The sequence below is a fragment of the Quercus suber genome, unplaced genomic scaffold (assembly GCF_002906115.3).
Source record: "Quercus suber isolate HL8 unplaced genomic scaffold, Cork oak 2.0 scaffold_681, whole genome shotgun sequence".
Lineage (NCBI taxonomy): Eukaryota > Viridiplantae > Streptophyta > Magnoliopsida > Fagales > Fagaceae > Quercus > Quercus suber.
Window position 1 is genome coordinate 116,953 of NW_027070122.1, and position 20,652 is coordinate 137,604.

The 20,652-nt window shown below is 34.0% G+C and overlaps 1 protein-coding gene and 1 pseudogene across 2 annotated transcripts in view; one reads left to right on the top strand and one right to left on the bottom strand.

Annotated features, from left to right (window-relative positions):
* The window catches only part of LOC111987897 (uncharacterized), a 22,878-nt gene extending 4,953 nt beyond the window's left edge, over positions 1-17,925 (bottom strand). The window contains exons 1-3 of one of the 2 annotated variants that reach the window (XM_065766109.1): positions 17,791-17,925; positions 17,059-17,207; positions 15,446-15,523 (exon numbers count right to left, since the gene is read on the bottom strand). In XM_065766109.1, coding sequence (XP_065622181.1) covers positions 15,446-15,523; positions 17,059-17,181 — 201 coding nt within the window. In that variant the 5' untranslated portion in view covers positions 17,182-17,207; positions 17,791-17,925. Of the gene's footprint in view, positions 1-236; positions 387-874; positions 984-15,445; positions 15,524-17,058; positions 17,208-17,790 lie in introns of those variants that run through there. The other variant, XR_010626025.1, reaches the window with a different exon arrangement.
* Positions 4,984-7,962, top strand: LOC136061144 (probable glycosyltransferase At3g07620; annotated as a pseudogene).
* Positions 17,926-20,652: the final 2,727 nt, after the last annotated feature.

The window sequence follows — 20,652 nt, forward strand, 5'->3', positions numbered from 1 at the left end:
AAATAGTCATGTCATTCACATCAAAATACAGTCATAGATTTTGTCAGTATTCATGTATTTAATACTGTTCTCAATATTAAAAGAATATATTCTTTTCTATTATAAAATGAGTAATGATGAGACATGGGAATGCATGAATAACACTGTGCCAAGATGGATGGTAGACGTATTACCACTCAAACTAATTTTTGCAGGGAGCAAATATGTAATCCTAGAGAGTGATAAAAAGTACATACCCTTCTTTCCCAGTAAGGAAGGAAGCACACGAAATCATAGACAGGAGTAATGGTTGAAACTAGAAAGACATTTGAGTCCAGTAAATACCAAAAGGGCTGTCATAGATCGGGTTCTATGCGGCATGTTTGATTACTATCAAGAAGTTATCCCTGCAATCAGCACTTAATGATTGAGCTATCTTCATTTTACATACCAAAAAAAAAAAAAAAATGAAAACTAAAAATCAAACAATAACCACAACAGCCCACAAAAGCTAATAAAAATAGGCATTTAATAACTTCACGATTTGCAAAAATTCTGAAATGATCATGTCATCTCCAATAAAAGGTCAACTTGTATATTTCTGAATTCCATAGGCTTTAATTCTATACACACGACACAATAAAAGGTATTTGACCCCTAAAAGCTAGGAATGAGCTATATTCTAAGCAAACCCAGTTCATTTCTGAGAAGCATAAATCCAAAAATCACATTCAAGACTACACAAACATTTCATCAAACAAGTGGTATGCTTGAAATGAGAACCCACTACAAATTTGTCGTATAAAGCTTAAACCCACACCCCATATTCTAAGCCTGTGAAAAGAAAACAAAAGGTAGAGAGAGAGAGAGAGATGCGCAAAGACAAGAACCAAACCTTGGATGAATTTGAAGTTTTAACTTTGAAGTCGTTTGGACTTAGAGAGAGGTCTAGTGGGTATGGCTCTCTGTGACTCCATAGTCCATAGGAGAAAAGCTAAAGTGTCGGAGACGGGTATCTGCGGGAAAAGAAAGTATTATAAGGGTATTTTCGTAAAACTAAATGGCTAGAGTAAAGCCAAAACGGGAAAACAATTTGGACCTTTTTTTTTTTTTTTTTTTTCCCAAATTCATTTAAAAAAATCTCTGTAAATACACTGAAAGAAAAAACAGATTAATCTATATACAAGAATGAATTTTTAATAAACTAAAATTTAGAATTTAAAATAGAGTAAAAAGTTGAATTAGTGTGTACTAATTTTTAGAAAAAAATGTATCAAATTGTGTGAGATATATTTAAATAGAGAGTATTCTAATTTTTAGTAAAAAAGTTTCTTTGGTTTTTTTTTTTTTTGTTTTTTTGTTTTTGAATTTTGTTGAATTACAATTTTTACCCCATTTTTTAAATTTTTTTTACTAAAAATGATGATTATTTAATTAAATTAGGGGTATATTTGACATTTTTTGAAACTATAGCTAACTTTTTAAATTCTCTTAATATAAAGAAATACATAAGAGGATTCCTATCCTTTTTTTTTTTTTTTTAATTTTTTTTATATACAAGATAGAATTTTTACTATAAGTTAATCTAAGTGTATATGTGTGTGAAACTCTATTATAGAGAATTGAACCCGGCCCTTACCTCCCACATCTTACAAACACTTATATTTGTGGAGTGACCACCACACCAAGGGCGTGTGGTGGTAGGATTCCTATCTTTGAATTGGACTTTTATATGGTTAAAAAAATACCATCATTAATAAAAGGTAATTTCTTTTAGAAATAGGGTTACAAATGTCAAATAATAAATTTCATTTTGAATTCAAAAAGAAAACTCTTAAAATTTAGAATTTTTTCCCTTCACATTCACCTTTTTATTCCCTAAAATTTATTTATTTATTTTTAAATATAACATTTACCAAAAAAATAGAAGAGCCTTTGAGCACACACGTTAGAGGCTAGTCCTATATAAATCCTTTTTTTTTTTTTTTTGGATAGATAAGTGCATTCAATTTTAAGAGTATAATACATGTATGAATGTTTTATGTAATATACAAATATTTTTTTAGGGAGCTTTATGTAATATACTATCTAGTATTATGTTAAGTGATGCACGGTTTAATTAAAAAGATATATGTAAAAAATCAAAATTATATTAATTGTGGGGACAATTTTTGCTTCAAAGCCAAGGGCTAGACCATATTGTAACCTAGGCAAATTTGTTGTTTATAAGGGATGAGCAAGTGGATGAAGAGTACCACTAGTTTGGTTCCTTTTAATGTGGGGACAATCTTTGCTTCAAAGCCAAGGACTAGACCATATTGTAACCTACCAAGCTAGTGGTACTCTTCATCCACTTGCTCATTCCTTATAAGGTGTGAAGAGGAAGTCTTTCTTTCCCATGTGGGACAACAAATTTACCTAGGTTACAATATGGTCTAGCCCTTGGCTTTGAAGCAAAGATTGTCCCCACATTAATAATTAGTAAGTCACATGATAAAACCCATTAATATTATGACATATAATACATATATACATATATTGAGTCACTTTGTATATATAAAATATGTAATATATAAATGTTACAAATTAAAACATAAAATAATGATATATAATCAAAAAAATAAATTAAATATTGTATTCATTTTAAATTAGTTGAAACTCTTGCTAATCTAATTTAAGGTGAAGAACAATTTTAAATTTCTTATAATTTAGAAAATATTTATTTATTTATAGTAAATTATTGGCAAAAAGAGTTTGATTTATGGTAACTATTTTAATAATTAATGAGAGTATAAAGAGGCTTATGAGCACCATTTAACATTATTGATACATCATGTAAGTAAAGAAGGAAAAAGTATTAACCTTATGTGTGGAGTAAAGTTGCTTGAGATGATTAAATATGAGATTTTCACATGCCACAACAATTACTTTAATTTTGTAACAAAATACTCCTGCATTCCACAACAATTACTATAAATATTAAACATTATTAATACCAAAACATCATTTAGAGTCATAATAATTAATTGTTGTTCACCATGTATAAATTTCTTTTTTACCAATCTGACAAAATTTTAATGTTCATGAAAGTTATCTACATAAACCTTAAATTCTAGCTTCCACTCTCAACAATCCTACCAACATTTATAGTTCTAAAAAATCATTGTCATGCCGAATGGGTGTCACTGTCAACAACATTTTTTACTCCATAAAAATGGAGGAAAAAAAAAAAAAACATGTGATATTGTATGACATACCCAATAATTTTCTTTTTTTTAAAAATAAATAAAAATAAAAAGCAAACCTGGCCTTTATGCATGTTTAGTTTCATATAACCCTTTTATAAATAATTTACAAAATTAAATATTTATGAATCTCAATAAAAAAAAAAAAAACTAAATAAATGAAAGAAAAAAGAATAATAAAAAACTTGTAGCATAAATATGAGATCTACATATAAAAATATAAGAGGAGCATCCAAAATAGAAATAATCCGGAAAGAAGTCTATCTTAAATTCGCAAGTTGGTCCTCCGGAAAGAAGTCTGCACTGAAAGCATTTCAGTGTACTTATGGAGAAGGTAACTCTAAGACTTTCCAAAGGCTGAACTCCAATTTGAAGTTTCAAATCTTCAATTACCGTGCAAGATGAAAGGATTGTAGAGAGAGAATCTTCTTCAGTGTAGAGAACGTTAATCAATTCCAAAACCTTGAGACTTGGAAACGCAAAAAGATTCGTCGTCGTATCAAGTACAATGAAGCCCTTCAATTTCAAACACACGAGATTTTCAGTTCCACAGGAAAAGAGGCAATTGGGCAAGCGGTATCTTCTTTGGAATGTTGTTTTTAAACACAGATCAAGTTCTTTAATTTCTTTTCCAACCAAACAAGAAATCCAACCAACAACATCCCATGTTGGAATGTCATCTTGAATCCAAGAAAGTCTCAATCGATGAACAGGGCATGCTTCACTTCTAGTTTTTAATACTTTCCATATAATATGACGAAGCTCGTAACCTTTAAAGCTTCTGTCATCAAATTCTAGAGTGGGTAATTCAATCCAAAGAGTAGTATACTTTCAACAGGGACTACTCTTTGGACTGAATTACCCAATCTAGATCTTGATGACAGAAGATTTGAAGGCTTGAGTTTCATCATATTATATGGAAAGTATTAAAAACTAGAAGTGAAGCACAACTTGTTCATCGATTGAGACTTTCTTTCTTGGAGTCAAGATGACATTCCAACATGGGACGTTGTTGATAGGATTTTTTGTTTGGTTGGAGAAGAAATTAAAGAACTTGATCTGTGTTTAGAAACAACATTCCAAAGAAGATACCGCACTTGCCCAATTGCCTCTTTTCCTGTGGAACTAAAAATCTCGTGTGCCTGAAATTGAAGGGCTTCATCGTACTTGATACAATGACAGATCTTTTTGCGATTCCGAGTCTTAAGGTTTTGGAATTGATTAACGTTCTTTGCACTGAAGAAGATTCTCTCAACACATTCTTTGAGAGAACATCTTCCAACAGGTTACTAAGCCAGTCGGCAATTTCGTCGCCACTCTTCATTATGATATTTCAAACGGGGCGTAGCGTAGGGTTTTTTCTATTGTGTGTGTGTTTTTAATGGAAAATTGTGTGTTTTTTTAATGGGTTTTGTGTGAATTTTCATACTGTGTATTGTAACGGAATGGCAACGATTCGGGTTCGGTACGGGTTTTTGGATGCCAAACCTGACCCACGGGTCTTTTCCTAATACCCGTCCCGTCGGGCCTCGCGGGCTCCGACAGCCACTTCAGGGCATCCATTGCAAAACAATCTTAAAAAAAAGGAAAAAGTTTCCTTTCAAACGCAGATTCACAAACATAGATTCACAGAATTACAAACACAAACTCAGATTTGAGAGAGGACATGAACCCAAAAAAAAAAAAATTGGAGAACTCGGTCCACCAAGGACCTATCTCCTACTCGGCCTCTCTCTATCTCAGACCACCAAGATCTCCGATGATCGGCGGTGGTTTCGTGGGGGTTGTGGAGATTTTTGTGGCTGGGCTCGTCGGCGAGGTGCTTGAGTGCTGGGCTTATCGGTGGAAACTGGAGTTGAGCTTGAGTCGCTTGAGTGCTACGGCGCCTGTGAGATTGTGAGCGAGTGTGCAAGAGTGGTGAGCTGAAGAGACAGAGAGAGAGATGAGAGGCGGCTTAACTGCTGAAAAGATTGTGAGTGTGAGGTGAGGTAGGGTTATAACTATACATATATATATATATATAAGGGTATTTTAGTAACTATACATATATATTAATCTAATTGGGTCGGGCCAGGTACGGGTACGGGCCAGGTTTTTGTAAAAATCCGGACCTGACCTGGACCCACTTTGGGGTTAAAAAAAAAAAAAAATCCAAATCTGACCCTATTTTTAATCGGACCGGGTAAAATCCGGCTCATTAGGGTCGGGCTGGGCTGAGTATTTGCTGCTCGGGCAAAAATTGCCATCCCTAATATTGTTTATTATTTTTGGAAAGTTGGAATCTTTGTCGTAAACCAAGGCAAAAATAGAAAGCTTGTAGCTGCGTTCATTAGCATGTAAATTTTGAGATTTGTGCTGATGAGCTTGTTCTTCTTGTATTTATTTGGTATTTCCTATGAACTTTGGGGTGGGATTATTGATTATAAACCTCTGCTAATGGGTGATGGAAAAAAATTACTATTTGATTTTCTTGGCAAGGATTTTCATTGTCTTGAAATGGGAAATTAGAACCTCCATCAATTTTGCCTAATACAACCTCTGGCATTGTTGAGCTTAGTTCTTCAATCTTTTTTTCAAACCAAAACAACATAAAAAATAAAAGGTTTTTGTTCTCAGACCCTATTTTTAATCGGACCGGGTAAAATCCGGCTCATTAGGGTCGGGCTGGGCTGAGTATTTGCTGCTCGGGCAAAAATTGCCATCCCTAATATTGTTTATTATTTTTGGAAAGTTGGAATCTTTGTCGTAAACCAAGGCAAAAATAGAAAGCTTGTAGCTGCGTTCATTAGCATGTAAATTTTGAGATTTGTGCTGATGAGCTTGTTCTTCTTGTATTTATTTGGTATTTCCTATGAACTTTGGGGTGGGATTATTGATTATAAACCTCTGCTAATGGGTGATGGAAAAAAATTACTATTTGATTTTCTTGGCAAGGATTTTCATTGTCTTGAAATGGGAAATTAGAACCTCCATCAATTTTGCCTAATACAACCTCTGGCATTGTTGAGCTTAGTTCTTCAATCTTTTTTTCAAACCAAAACAACATAAAAAATAAAAGGTTTTTGTTCTCCTTTTTTCCCTACGGTTCTGAGAAAATAACTAATATATTTACTAATACAACTTCTGAGAAAATTACTAATAGATTTCTTGGCATCTTTGTCTTATAAAAAGATGAAAGTTGTGTTTTGTAAGCCAAAGTCCAACTGCAACTTCCATTTTAATAAAACTTAAAATTGTCTTTTGGTCACATTTAAGAAAATTTGTTTGACTTCCCTTGAAATTAGCAAATTTCTTTTTTGCTTTATTTATGGCATTGATAGTTGAAGGTCAATTTGATCCATCTGCATGATGAGATCAGAGTTCGGTCTAATATATAGAATATAAATATCTTGCAACTGAATGACCTTGTATCGTGTATGCTTAGAAGGACCTTATACATCCATCTTTGCTCTGAATGGATAAAAGTGACATTCTCTAAAATCTACGAGTGCTTAATAGATAACTTATCTATACTTAGAACAGATTTTTTTGGCTGCATCAGGTTCTAAAAATTTCAATTTGATTGTGGCTCTCTTAGCGTTCCCCACCCCCCCAAAAAAAAAAAAAATACATTCTTTATAAGTAATAGCTTCACTAAGAACAAGATGATAGAAAAAAAAGTCCTATTTTTAAGATATGTTTATGATGCTATGGATCTTTTGCTACTTGCTTATGTTGTCTTATGGTGGATATTTTGTTTGAGGACTAGGACACTTTTATGATAGCAAGTATAGCTGATTCTGAACTCTCATCTTGTATTGGTTAGTGTATTGTGTCATATAAACAAATTTCCGGAACATGTCCAGCTTCAATGGAGTCAGTCATGCAATACAGTGGGTAATATCCTCATAATACAAGGTTATTAAATATGCTGATTAAATCAGAGGTGTGAAATATTTTAGTGAGTCAAACTGGGAGAGTGTATAATAGTATCCAACTTGATGGATATTTGCCCTTGTTTTACAGTAGAGGGATCCGTCACATTCAGATGAGTTCACCTGACCATTTGCACTGTAAACAATTTTTGGCATGAGTTGGGTGAGTGGGGGGAGGTTGAAGAACTTCAATTAATGATCATGAACTTTATTTCTTAATCCAAAAGTTTCGAAAATGTTTTTTATGGTTCAGGAAACTATGTGAATTACAACGAGGTGTACCATGATAGAGATACCTTTGTGGAAGACTATAAGGAAATGAATAGGAGCTTTAAGATATATGTTTATCCTCACAGGCGAAATGATCCTTTTGCAAACGTGCTGTTGCCAGTGGGTTCCGAACCTGGGGGTAATTATGCTAGTGAAAGTTACTTTAAGAAGGTCTTATGAGAAGCCATTTCATTACAAAAGATCCAACCAAGGCAGATCTTTTCTTTCTGCCGTTCTCAATTGCGAGGTTGCGGCATGACCCCAGAATTGGTGTAGGAGGTATCCAAGATTTTATTAAAGATTACATCCTCAATATTAGTCAGAAGTACCCATATTGGAATCGGACAGGTGGGGCTGATCATTTCTATGTTGCCTGTCATTCCATTGGACGGTCAGCAATGGATAAAGCAAATGAAGTGAAATTCAATGCAATTCAAGTTGTGTGTTCTTCTACCTATTTCCAACCTGGGTACATTGCTCATAAAGATGCATGCCTGCCACAAATTTGGCCAAGACAGGGAGTCCTCCCTAATCTTTCTTCGTCAAACGGGTGAGTATGGTTTTTATTTTTATTTTCTAATTATCATTTATACTGGAAATTTTATGAAATTAGAAATTTACAAATCCTTTATGTCAAAGTTTAACAAAGGTTGATGATATTTTACAATCTCAAAAGCCAGTATGACAAGTCATCTTGATTTATAATTTATTGATTTATTTGTTTTTTAAGAAGGGCATTTAGGTAGATGACAGCTTTTAAGGCATTATATGTTATTCAACTTATAGTTTTTTTAACATTTTTCCTCCCTATCTCCCCTCAAAAAGAGGGGGAAAGAAAAAAGAAAATAGAAAAAGGAGTTATATCTTAACTGACTGCATATCTCTTAGACCCAAAAAACCAAATGCATTTTGTCGTGTCTGTCATGTGTGGTTAGGTTAATTATTATTTTTATTCTCGAGTGACATGCCCATGTAAACATGACCACTCTAATCAGTAGGAAAAGTCTGTCTCTACATTTCCTTTCGATCTATTCTTTATGCTTAGCTATAGGCAATCCTCTACTTAAGTATAGGATGTAGATCCACTTGAGAAATCTCCTAGGTTAGTAGGTTGAAAGTATCTACAGTGGTGTATCTCTAGAGTCATTTCTTTTCAAACAAATTATTTGAATCATATGTACTTCATTGAAGGTTTGATTATGCAATTTAAGTTTCTTTCCCCACCATTATCAAGTGAAACACCACATTTAGAAGCCCTCCTACATTGAAATTTAAACAATTAACCCCATGAGGAGCAAATTTGACTAGATATTATGCCTCATTAAGTAGAGGTCATTAGATCAAATCTCCTCTTCCCCCTCTTGCAGCCAAACTTACTTATTAAAGAGAAAGGTTTTTTTTCCCACGCAAATTGGTGTGCACAAATACAGTCTAGGATTTAGTCTCTTTCAATGGGGGGAAGTAAGGCTACCTACAAACTAATTCTCCCAGACTATGCAAAAGCTAGAGCCTTGTGCATTGGGTACAACCTTTATCTCTAATCTCCCAATTGTTTATCTTATCTTTTTAATCCCTTGATGTCAATTGTCAAGATGGTCAGGTTGAGTAAGTATCAGATCATCGGGATGTCTTTCCATTCTCTGCTTCCTTTTTTCATTCACCATTGATAAGGGTCAAAAGACAATATTTGAGTTTCTTTTCTTTTACTTTTGTTGGAATTTTCTTACGGCACCTGCTGACCAGGATCAACATTTCTTCATTAGAAGATGTTTTTCATTCTCAGTTTTTTCTCTTTTCCTTTTCCATTGCAAAAGGTCAAAAATAATGTTTGGCTTTCTTTTCTCTCATTTTTGTCTTAGAATTTCCTTTCTACACCCACTGAAGGAGATCAACCTTTTGAAAGTTTTGCGGAAGCAATATAAAACAAAAATTTATATTTTCATTTAAAGATCATTGTACCACACAACCAATAAAATTATGGTGAAAATACTATTCCTGATCTCTTCATGGTCAATTTGGTTCATACATTTTTGAGAGCAATTAATTTGATACCTGTTATTTTCAACTTGCAATTAATTTGGCTCTTAGCGTTAACTCACTAACGGAAAATGTTTATGTGGCAAACGGTGTGTATCATTGGCATATTTAAAGCTTACGTGGCAAATAATAGACATTAAAAAATTCTATATCAGCACATCCACATCAGCAATTATATAAAAAAATCCAACAAAAATAAACAGAATAAAAAAAAATGTTATTTTCTTTTATGTTTTCTCACACTTTCTTGCCAACCAAACACTACAACAAATACAAAGAAATTTCAAGCTTTGAAACTTTCCAGCAATTTTGAAAGCAACTTTCCTTTGAAACAAACAAAAATTCTTGAAGCAAACAATTCCTCTGTTTCAATTTTTAAACCCGAAGATTTTGTCTCTCCTCTTCGTTAAACTTCTCCTCTCTCTTTCTTTTCTATGTAAACAGTAAACCACTGATCTGCTTCCATTCACACCACCAATCTCCAAAGAATTTGTCATCTCTTCTCCGATCTACTTCTAGCAAGTCTACGTCACTTACCAGTAGTTAAGCGGCATGACCCCAGAATTGGTGTAGGAGGTATCCAAGATTTTATTAAAGATTACATCCTCAATATTAGTCAGAAGTACCCATATTGGAATCGGACAGGTGGGGCTGATCATTTCTATGTTGCCTGTCATTCCATTGGACGGTCAGCAATGGATAAAGCAAATGAAGTGAAATTCAATGCAATTCAAGTTGTGTGTTCTTCTACCTATTTCCAACCTGGGTACATTGCTCATAAAGATGCATGCCTGCCACAAATTTGGCCAAGACAAGGAGTCCTCCCTAATCTTTCTTCATCAAACAGGTGAGTATGGTTTTTATTTTTATTTTCTAATTATCATTCATACTGGAAATTTTATAAAATTAGAAATTTATAAATCCTCTATGTCAAAGTTTAACAAAGGCTGAGGATATTTTATAATCTCAGAAAACCAGTATGAAAAGTCATCTTGATTTATAATTTATTGATTTATTTGTTTTTTAAGAAGGGCATTTGGGTAGATGAAAACTTTTAAGGTATTATATGTTATTCAGCTTATAGTTTTTTTCTCAAAAAAAAAAAAAAGCTTATAGTTTTTTTAACATTTTCCCTCCCCATCTCACCTCAAAAAGAGGGGGAAAGAAAACAGAAAATAGAAAAAGGAGTTATATCTTAACTGATTGCATATCTCTTAGACCCAAAAAACTAGATGCATTTTGTCGTGTCTGTCATATGTGTTTAGGCTAATTATTATTTTTATTCTCGAGTGACATGCCCATGTAAACATGACCACTCTAATCAGTAGGAAAAGTTTGTCTCTACTTTTCCTTTCGGTCTATTCTTTATGCTTAGCTATAAGCAATCCTCTACTTAAGTATAGGATGTAGAACCACTTGAGAAATCTCCTAGGTTAGTACGTTGAAAGTATCTACAGTGGTGTATCTCTAGTCATTTCTTTTCAAACAAATTATTTGAATCATATGTACTTCATTGAAGGTCTGATTGTGCAATTTAAGTTTCTTTCCCCACCATTATCAAGTGAAACACCACATTTAGAAGCCCTCCTACATTGAAATTTAAACAATTAACCCCATGAGGAGCAAATTTGACTAGATATTATGCCTCATTAAGTAGAGGTCATTAGATCAAATCTCCTCTTCCCCCTCCTGGAGCCAAATTTACTTATTAAAAAGAAAGGTTTTTTTTTCCCATACAAATTGGTGTGCACAAATACAGTCTAGGATTTAGTCTCTTTCAATGGGGGGAAGTAAGGCTACTTACAAACTAATTCTCCCAGACTATGCAAAAGCTAGAGCCTTGTGCATTGGGTACAACCTTTATCTCTAATCTCCCAATTGTTTATCTTATCTTTTTAATCGCTTGATGTCAATTGTCAAGATGGTCAGGTTGAGTAAGTATCAGATCATCGGGATGTCTTTCCATTCTCTGCTTCCCTTTTTCATTCACCCTTGATAAGGGTCAAAAGACAATATTTGAGTTTCTTTTTTTTTACTTGTGTTGGAATTTTCTTACGGCACCTACTGACCAGGATCAACATTTCTTCATTAGACGATGTTTTTAATTCTCAATTTTTTCTCTTTTCCTTTACCATTGCAAAAGGTCAAAAATAATATTTGGATTTCTTTTCTCTCATTTTTGTCTTGGAATGTCCATTCTGCACCCACTGAAGGAGATCAACCTTTTGAAAGTTTTGCGGAATCAATGTAAAACAAAAATTTATATTTTCATTTAAAGATCATTGCACCACACAACCAACAAAATTATGGCAAAAATACTATTCCTGATCTCTTCATGGTCAATTTGGTTCATACATTTTGAGAGCAATTAATTTGATACCTGTTATTTTCAACTTGCAATTAATTTGGCTCTTAGCATTAACTCATTAACGGAAAATGTTTATGTGGCAAACGATGTGTATCATTGGCATATTTAAAGCTTACGTGGCAAATAATAGACATTAAAAAATTCTATATCAGCACATCCACATCAGCAATTATATAAAAAAATCCAAATAAAATAAACAGAATAAAAAAAATGTTATTTTCTTTTATGTTTTCTCTCACTTTCTTGCCAACTAAACACTACAACAAATACAAAGAAATTTCAAGCTTTGAAACTTTCCGGCAATTTTGAAAGCAACTTTCCTTTGAAACAAACAAAAATTATTGAAGCAAATAAAAACTCTATTTCAATTCCTCTGTTTCAATTTTTAAACCCGAAGATTTTGTCTCTCCTCTTCGTTAAACTTCTCTCTCTTTCTTTTCTATGTAAACAGTAAACCACTGATCTGCTTCCATTCACACCACCAATCTCCAAAGAATTTGTCATCTCTTCTCCGATCTACTTCTAGCAAGTCTACGTCACTTACCAGTAGTTAGAGTTCTATCTGTCATCACAATCGGCCTTTGACTCACAAATCTCCAAACCCAGTTACGCCTAAATCTACAGTAGCAATAACGATGTCATATCATGCGAAGGCCTACGCAAACGTTGCGTTCTTAATCCCTACTATTTCTACCACTAAATCCATCATTCTCTGCTTTGCCTAGCCTTCAACAGCGATCAAATGATTTTTCAAACGTTGTTCGGTTGATAGTTGATGCATTTGAATTTTGGATTGGTGTTTCGACCCACAATATATCTCAAACACCACTACTGGGCCTAATTTTCCCATCAAAATTCCTTTCAGCCTCCAAGGGCAAAAACTAAATTCCTGCTATGGGCTTTAATTAATTCACATTAAAACAAGGGTGACAGTAAATGGGCTGGGTTTTATCAATCAAGTTTCTTCGGGGAAAGCACGAGATATGTCACTCGTATCATGTGTGATGCGTTCCCTGTAAACAGGGATTGGAGTTGAGTGTAATTTTGCTAAACCAAAATGTTATAAATCTGTTGGTATTCTCATACTCATGTGATGTGACCACTTTTTTAAGCATCCCTTTAAAAAAATTTTGAAGCAAAATCATATTCATTGGCTTTCTGTTTTATGCAGTCAAGCGACATCTGTTACTGAATATTATTCGAACTCTTTAAGCCTAATTCTAAGGTTTTGTTGTATGTATAATGAGAAAGTTGGGTTTCAGACCTCTGTTCAAACTAATTTGTTTGAGACTTTAAAAAGCACTTACTGAAACACATGTTTCTCCATTCAAAAAAAAAAAAAAATGTTTCAACTTTCAAAGTCTATTACATAGTGTTGGCTAATAATGCTGAATGAAACAATGTCTCCAGTACGAAGTTTACAAAATGATGAACCTTTCAAAATAAAGGAAATAAACCCAAATTTTTAGCAGCCATGTCTCCCAAGAACTAGATATATTAGCAAAACAATCTATCCTATATATATATATATATACATATACATATACATACATATATATATATATATATGTATATATAGAGAAATGTTAACGAATATCCTTAAGACATTGGTTAATAATCCATTTAAAGAAAAATTTTATGGGAAAAGAAAAGAAAAAAAAGCAAATATTAGCAATGCCAATTTAGAGTAAAAGCTGCATTACAGAATAGGGCTTCTTCCTTTTTTTTTTTTTACAAAAGCTAAATAGAAAGATTTAGCCCATTTTTAAAGACAAAAAACATTTGAGTGAAAATCTAGACTATCTAGTATATCAACGCCTAGATGAAACAGAGAATAATTTACTTGAGACAGATCAAACATAATTTCTTCCAAATCTTTGGTGTTCTATCCGTACATATCCCAATGCTAAAATCTACAGCTACAGAATATAAATGAGAAAATCAATAGGTACTCCGTACTCATATGAAGCTTCTCTTGTCTTCCTATCCTTCTCTTCTTCTTTTTTGATAAGTAATAAAGATGTATATTCAAGAAACTACCTCATGAAAACAACATAAGGTAGGCAAAGGATACAGGGGAGGAAACAAACAGGAAAACAACAAAACAAACAACAACCAACAAAAACTAAGAACAAAGAAGAGAACTGAGGAACAAAGGGAGAGAGTCACTAGAGGTGAGTCCCCAAGCCCTAGACCAGTCAAAAAGAGAGCCACTGAAGAAAGCTAGCAACTGGTCATCGGTTTTATCCTTGTCTTCAAAGGTTCGCCAGTTTCGCTCCCTCCAGATACACCACATTAGACATAGAGGAACTAAATTCCAAATGCAAGAGGAGTGTTTTCCCAACCAATTCCACCAACCAAAAAGCGTATCTGCAACTGATCTTGGCATAACCCAAGAGATCCCAAAAGATCTGAAAACCAAGCTCCACAGCTGATGAGCTTTGACACAATGGAGTAGCAAATGATTCACCGTCTCCCCGCTACATCGACACATAATGCACCAGTCAACAGAATCGAAGCCTCTACCCCGCAAATTGTCCCCTGTACAGATCTTCTCCCAAACTGCAGTCCAAACAAAGAAAGAGACGTGCGGAGGGGCCTTAACCTTCCAAATACCTTTCCAAGGGAAGATAATAGGCGAGGGACTCCGAAGCTTATCATAATAAGAACGGATGTCAAAATCCCCCTTCTTCGACAACTTCCACCTCTTCACCACATAGATCATTTTATTTTGATTCAAACCCCTTTGCTAAAGCAAATTCCCGCTGTTGACGACGTTGTTCTCTCGGTATCATGTGAAAAGACACTAAAATGGATCACCGATCCCATACTTAAATCAATGAATCAAGTATAGACAAAGCTCTTTAAATATTCCAAAATGCATAGGAAATGCACAATCCCATGTTGAACAAGTTTTCAAATAGACTGTTGGTTTGTAGTTTTCATTAGTTTCAAAAGTGCCCGCAACACAAGCAGGTAGGCAACTAAGCAAAAAAACTTTTGATAACAGAGCAACCTTTCTAGTGAAGAGCCCTTTGGAGTTGTCTCTAGTCAGTAAAACCTATGAACAATTGACCCCATCTGCTAGAACCCTTTTTTTTTTTTTTTTGGTGATAAATCCCACCCACTAGAACCTGTTGCAGGATAACTAGGAGCATTCACCCCTGACGGGTTAAGTATTTTATGCTCATGCCCAGGGGCAAAACAAAATTCACACTGTTGTCATACATAAGTTATATTTGAAATAAACAGGTACACAGACGTCCAGTTAAGGCAATTTTATAACTTTTCAATCTCAAGCTAACCAAAACCCACCTAAATTTGGCCTGTTGGTAGTTATAGCACATGTATTTTCTGGCATGTATCAGCAGAGATACATGTAGTTTGTCAAAGACCAAAAGCATAATGCTTGTAAAAAATCATCCACTACATGCTTTCAACTCCATGTGTTTATCAAAACACAAGTTGAAGTAGGAACTTACCAAAATCATCCCCATATTAATGACCTTGTGTTGATACTCCTTACCCTACCGAAAGTGCACTTATAATTCCCCCACCCCCCTTCTTTCTCAAGTCAATTTTCCTTCTTTTAGCAACCGAAAAAAAGAAGAAAAAAAAGAAACTCATTTTACCTTTAGCAGACTAATGATAGGGTCAAATCTTATTAGGAAAAGAGAGGTCTCCAAGGTTAACCTAGCCTCTGAAGATAACTTCAATAAAAGATATGGGAATGAGAATTGTTGTAAGTGCATAATCTAGACTTATTATTGGCTATTCAATCAAAATTCCAACACAAGGAAAGGCTGTATCACTTCTTGCAGCTCTGAAATTCCTTAATTACAAAAGATTAGAAAGGTTATCTTTAGGCATATTTGGACCAAGAAAAAATCTTGGAATCTATTGCTCTTAACCTCTTACTGAAAGGCATCATTTTTTGTACAGATCATGAGCATTTATGCTCTCAAGAGTTGCAAAACCAACTAATGAAACTTTTTTTTATTTGTAAGTTCCACAAGCATTTGGTGGGTACTTGATTGGCCAGTGGTGAATTTCCATGAATTTGACTGTCTGACAACACATTTTGCAAAAAATATTTTGTTTTCTTTTTAGTGCTCTCCAATCGTTTGAATTTTCAGTTCCATGTTACCATTAAATTGCTCACTATTGGATTCTATAGAAAATGTACATGTTAACAAACAACATAATTTGGCCAAATAAAGTTTTGCTAACACACTCCAAATACTTTATGCATTTTCTTTCTTTATTATGTTATACGTTTCTAATTTATTATTAATATTAAGGATTTTTATGATAAGTATTGATATTAAGGCAATTTCTAAGACTTTGACTTCTATAATCTGTTTGGTTCTTATAAATTTGTTAAGATAATTTCAGCTGGAAAGGATGGGCCAAGCCTAATTCACAGAGCAGTCAAACCTCTAAGAGCCTTCTTAGACATTTCCAAATGTCTTAAAAGCTTTCTTCTAGTATACACAACTGTCATTAACCCCATCATGCCATTGCTAACCTATTGGCAGCCGTATTTCTGCACAAACAGTCAACCACAATTTTTAAGGTTTTCCCAAATTCTTTGCACCAACACCTCAAGCCTGTGCCATATGCCCCCCCACCACCCCCTAATGGCATAAGTGTTTTATTAAAACAGGAATCTACAATACCATAAAAAAGAACATGCATGCCAAAATGAACATGATATTTTAAACAACATTATAAAAAACTAGATTAGGCAGTTGAATCACAAAAAATATCTGGGTTCGCATTATTGCATTGATTGGTGGATAAACCAAATTTAAATTTAGGAAAATGCTAACAAAGTGCCTTAGGGTACTAGTTAAGAATCCAATTAAAGAAAGTTTTGATATCATTTTTATAAAAAATGAAAAAAGTTGTCAAAACATTAATTGCTTTTTTTTTTCACATAAAAATTTTCTTTAACTGGATTCTTAACTAGTGCCCTAAGGACGCTCGTTAGCATGACCCTTAAATTTAAATAGTCATGTCATTCACATCAAAATACAGTCATAGATTTTGTCAGTATTCATGTATTTAATACTGTTCTCAATATTAAAAGAATATATTCATTTCTATTATAAAATGAGTAATGATGAGACATGGGAATGCATGAATAACACTGTGCCAAGATGGATGGTAGACGTATTACCACTCAAACTAATTTTTGCAGGGAGCAAATATGTAATCCGAGAGAGTGATAAAAAGTACATACCCTTCTTTCCCAGTAAGGAAGGAAGCACACGAAATCATAGACAGGAGTAATGGTTGAAACTAGAAAGACATTGAGTCCAGTAAATACCAAAAGTGCTGTCATAGGTCGGGTTCTATGCGGCATGTTTGATTACTATCAAGAAGTTATCCCTGCAATCACCACTTAATGATTGAGCTATCTTCATTTTACATACCAAAAAAAAATGAAAACTAAAAATCAAACAATAACCACAACAGCCCACAAAAGCTAATAAAAATAGGCCAATTTAATAACTTCACGATTTGCAAAAATTCTGAAATGATCATGTCATCTCCAATAAAAGGTCAACTTGTATTTTTCTGAATTCCATAGGCTTTAATTCTATACACACGACACAATAAAAGGTATTTGACACCTAAAAGCTAGGAATGAGCTATATTCTAAGCAAACCCAGTTCATTTCTGAGAAGCATAAATCCAAAAATCACATTCAAGACTTCACAAACATTTCATCAAACAAGTGGTATGCTTGAAATGAGAACCCACTCCTTGCCCCTACTGGAAGCTTACCCCCGAATTGCACTCAGTCACGTAGTACCATCAACGCTAAAATTTGAGCACAAATACAAATTTGTCGTATAAAGCTTAAACCCACACCCCATATTCTAAGCTTGTGAAAAGAAAACAAAAGGTAGAGAGAGAGAGAGAGAGAGAGAGAGAGAGAGAGAGAGATGTGCAAGCACAAGAACCAAACCTTGGATGAATTTGAAGTTTTCACTTTGAAGTCGTTTGGACTTTGAGAGAGGTCTAGTGGGTATGGCTCTCTGTGACTCTATAGTCCATAGGAGAAAAGCTGAAGTGGTCGAAGACAGGGGTATCTGTGGGAAAAGAAAGTATTATAAGGGTATTTTCGTAAAACTAAATGGCTAGAGTAAGGCCAAAACGGGAAAACAATTTGGACCTTTTTTTATTTTTTTTTTTATTTTTTTTTTATTTTTTTTTTTTTGGGTTAGGAAAAAAGAAGGGTTCACTACGTTACGTTGGCCCCAGACAGGGCACTAGAGTTGGATAAGTCAGCCAACTCGTATGGATGCTCACCAACAGACTTTTACTGGAGGTAGAACTCGAATTTAGGTGGGTTAAACGAAGCGTTCGAGCCTTACTAATTGAGCCAAGCCCCTATTGGCGACCATTTTTCTTTTATTCATGTAAAAAAAAATCTCTGTAAATAAACTGAAAGAAAAAAAAAAAAAAGATTAATCTATATACAAGAAGGAACTTTTTAATAAACTAAAATTTAGAATTTGGAATTGAGTAAACTGCTGGATTTTGTGTGTACTAATTTTTAAGAAAAAATGTATCAAATTGTGTAAGATATATTTAAATAGAGTGTTCTAATTTTTAGTAAAAAAGTTTCTTTGGTATTTTTTTTTTTTTTTGGTTAATTTTGTTGAATTACAATTTTAAACCCATTTTTATTTTTTAATAATATGAATTATCTAATTAAATTTGGGGTATTTTTGACATTTTCTGAAGCCATAAGAGGATTCCTATCTTTGAACTATACTTTTATATGGTTAAAAAACACTCTCGTTAATGAAGGGTAACTTCTTTTAGAAATAAGGTCATAAATGTCAAATAATAAATTTCATTTTGAATTCAAAAAGAGAACTCCTAAAATTTAGGATTTTTTTTCCCTTCACGTTCATCTTTTTATTCCCAAAAATTTAGCTTTTTTATTTATTTTTATAATGGATGCAAATTATTAACCTTTACCAAAAAAAATAAAAAAGTCTCTGAGCATGTGCGTTAGAGGCTAGTCCTATATAAATCCATTCTTTTTTTTGGATAGAGAAGCACATTCAATTTTAAGAGTATAATACATGTATAAATGTTTGTTGAAGGCCAAAATTTCACAAGAAAGCCCATTCCATGAAAAGTAAGGAAAGACCATGGGCCTTAACAAAAGAATGCCCAATTCATGAAGTTAAGAAGGACCATGAAGGCCCAAAGTCCTAAAAAGAAGGAAAAAGAAAGAAATAATAATGAAAAAAGAAAAGAATCTCGGTCAGAGTACATGCAACAAGGATCTCGGTTAGAGGATATGCAGCAAAAAGGGCATCAAGGCCCTAGGACCTTGATGTGTCCTTTTGAACCTTAAGAAGATGACTTTGTCTAGCACATGGGAAAACCAATATGTATGTTTAGATTTCTAGCAAAAAAGCCATTAAAAATCTAGCAAAATAGGTATTTTCTTTGTAACCCATGGTCCAAGCCCGTGGGATCCCGAGTGAATAGTAAGGGAGAAGTGGTTTGGTTAGTAGGGGAGTGATTTTTGGTGAAAGGAGGATCTCGAAGGTTTCCCTTGGTTCATATATTTGCTTGGAATGCATGAACCAATGGAAAACTCAATTCCCCCATGTGTATGATACCTCCCCATAATTTCCTCTCAATTGTCACTTTCAACTAAAACTGTCATCAAGTACATTGAGCAGCCCACTCACTCATTTGACTTTCCAATAAGGAATCTTTCATTTATAGCTAAAGTCAAATGCCCATTTTGAGTTATAATTGCCTAAATAAGATAAACCTTTGCCCAATGCACATTTTCAGGTTCAAAGGACATGATTTTACCTAGCAAACCTGGAGCGTCCTCGCCTAGGGTACCAAACCAGGTCTGCTATAAAAGGAACACTAAGGCATAGCAGAAAATGGGGATTTAGAGGAGAAAAAATGGGGATTTAGAGGGATAGTTCAGAGGTTCAAAAGATATATTCTTAGAGCTTTAATAACCCAACAAGGAAGAGAAAGAAAGAAACAAAATAAGAGAGCCAAGGTGGAGGAATTTGTCTCATATCCTTGAGATCATTCAAAATATCAATTAGCCTCCAAAGAAAACATATGCCAAAACATGCATACATCAAATATCACTCTCTCCTACAAAAATCTTCCTCACCTAACTATCTTGGAAGGTATGAGGGTCGATTTTGGACGGTATCCTGGCCTAGACTTAAGCAAGGACCTCGAGCTCTCTTGTTATAGTTTGAAGGGACTGGGCTTGGTTCACTGCAGCTAAACGAGCTGTTTATGAACCAAGTTATGCACAGAGCAAAGATCCTACAACACATATACACTGGCAAGCAAGAATATATGTATTGAAAAGTAAGAAGAGCAGCAAAATGAGACAATGTAATGTAAAAAAAAAAAAAAAAAAAGCACACAGTAATGATTGGGGATCCCCATAATAATATGACATATTTGATTATCTTCTTAATTATAGATTACAAAATGCTCACTAAGACGTGTTCCAAGGTCCAAATAAGCTCAAAAATCATAGATTTAGATTGCTATTCAAGCCTCCAAGACTTGCAAAGTTTGAATCTCTTTAAATTCAAGTATGTTCTATAGTGGCTGTATTGGGATACCGGGGAGAATTTCTCTTTCTTTTTACTGTCTTTTCTAAGTTTTGACAGAGTTTTCTCAATGATTCTCTTATGATTCACTATTGCCGAATGCCCCTCCAATGTTGGTTGCCTTCCCCTTTTATAGTGTCAAGATAGGGTTACCAATTTCTCTCTTTTTCCCCCTAAGTATCAAAGCTCGTACTGTGCCAGTT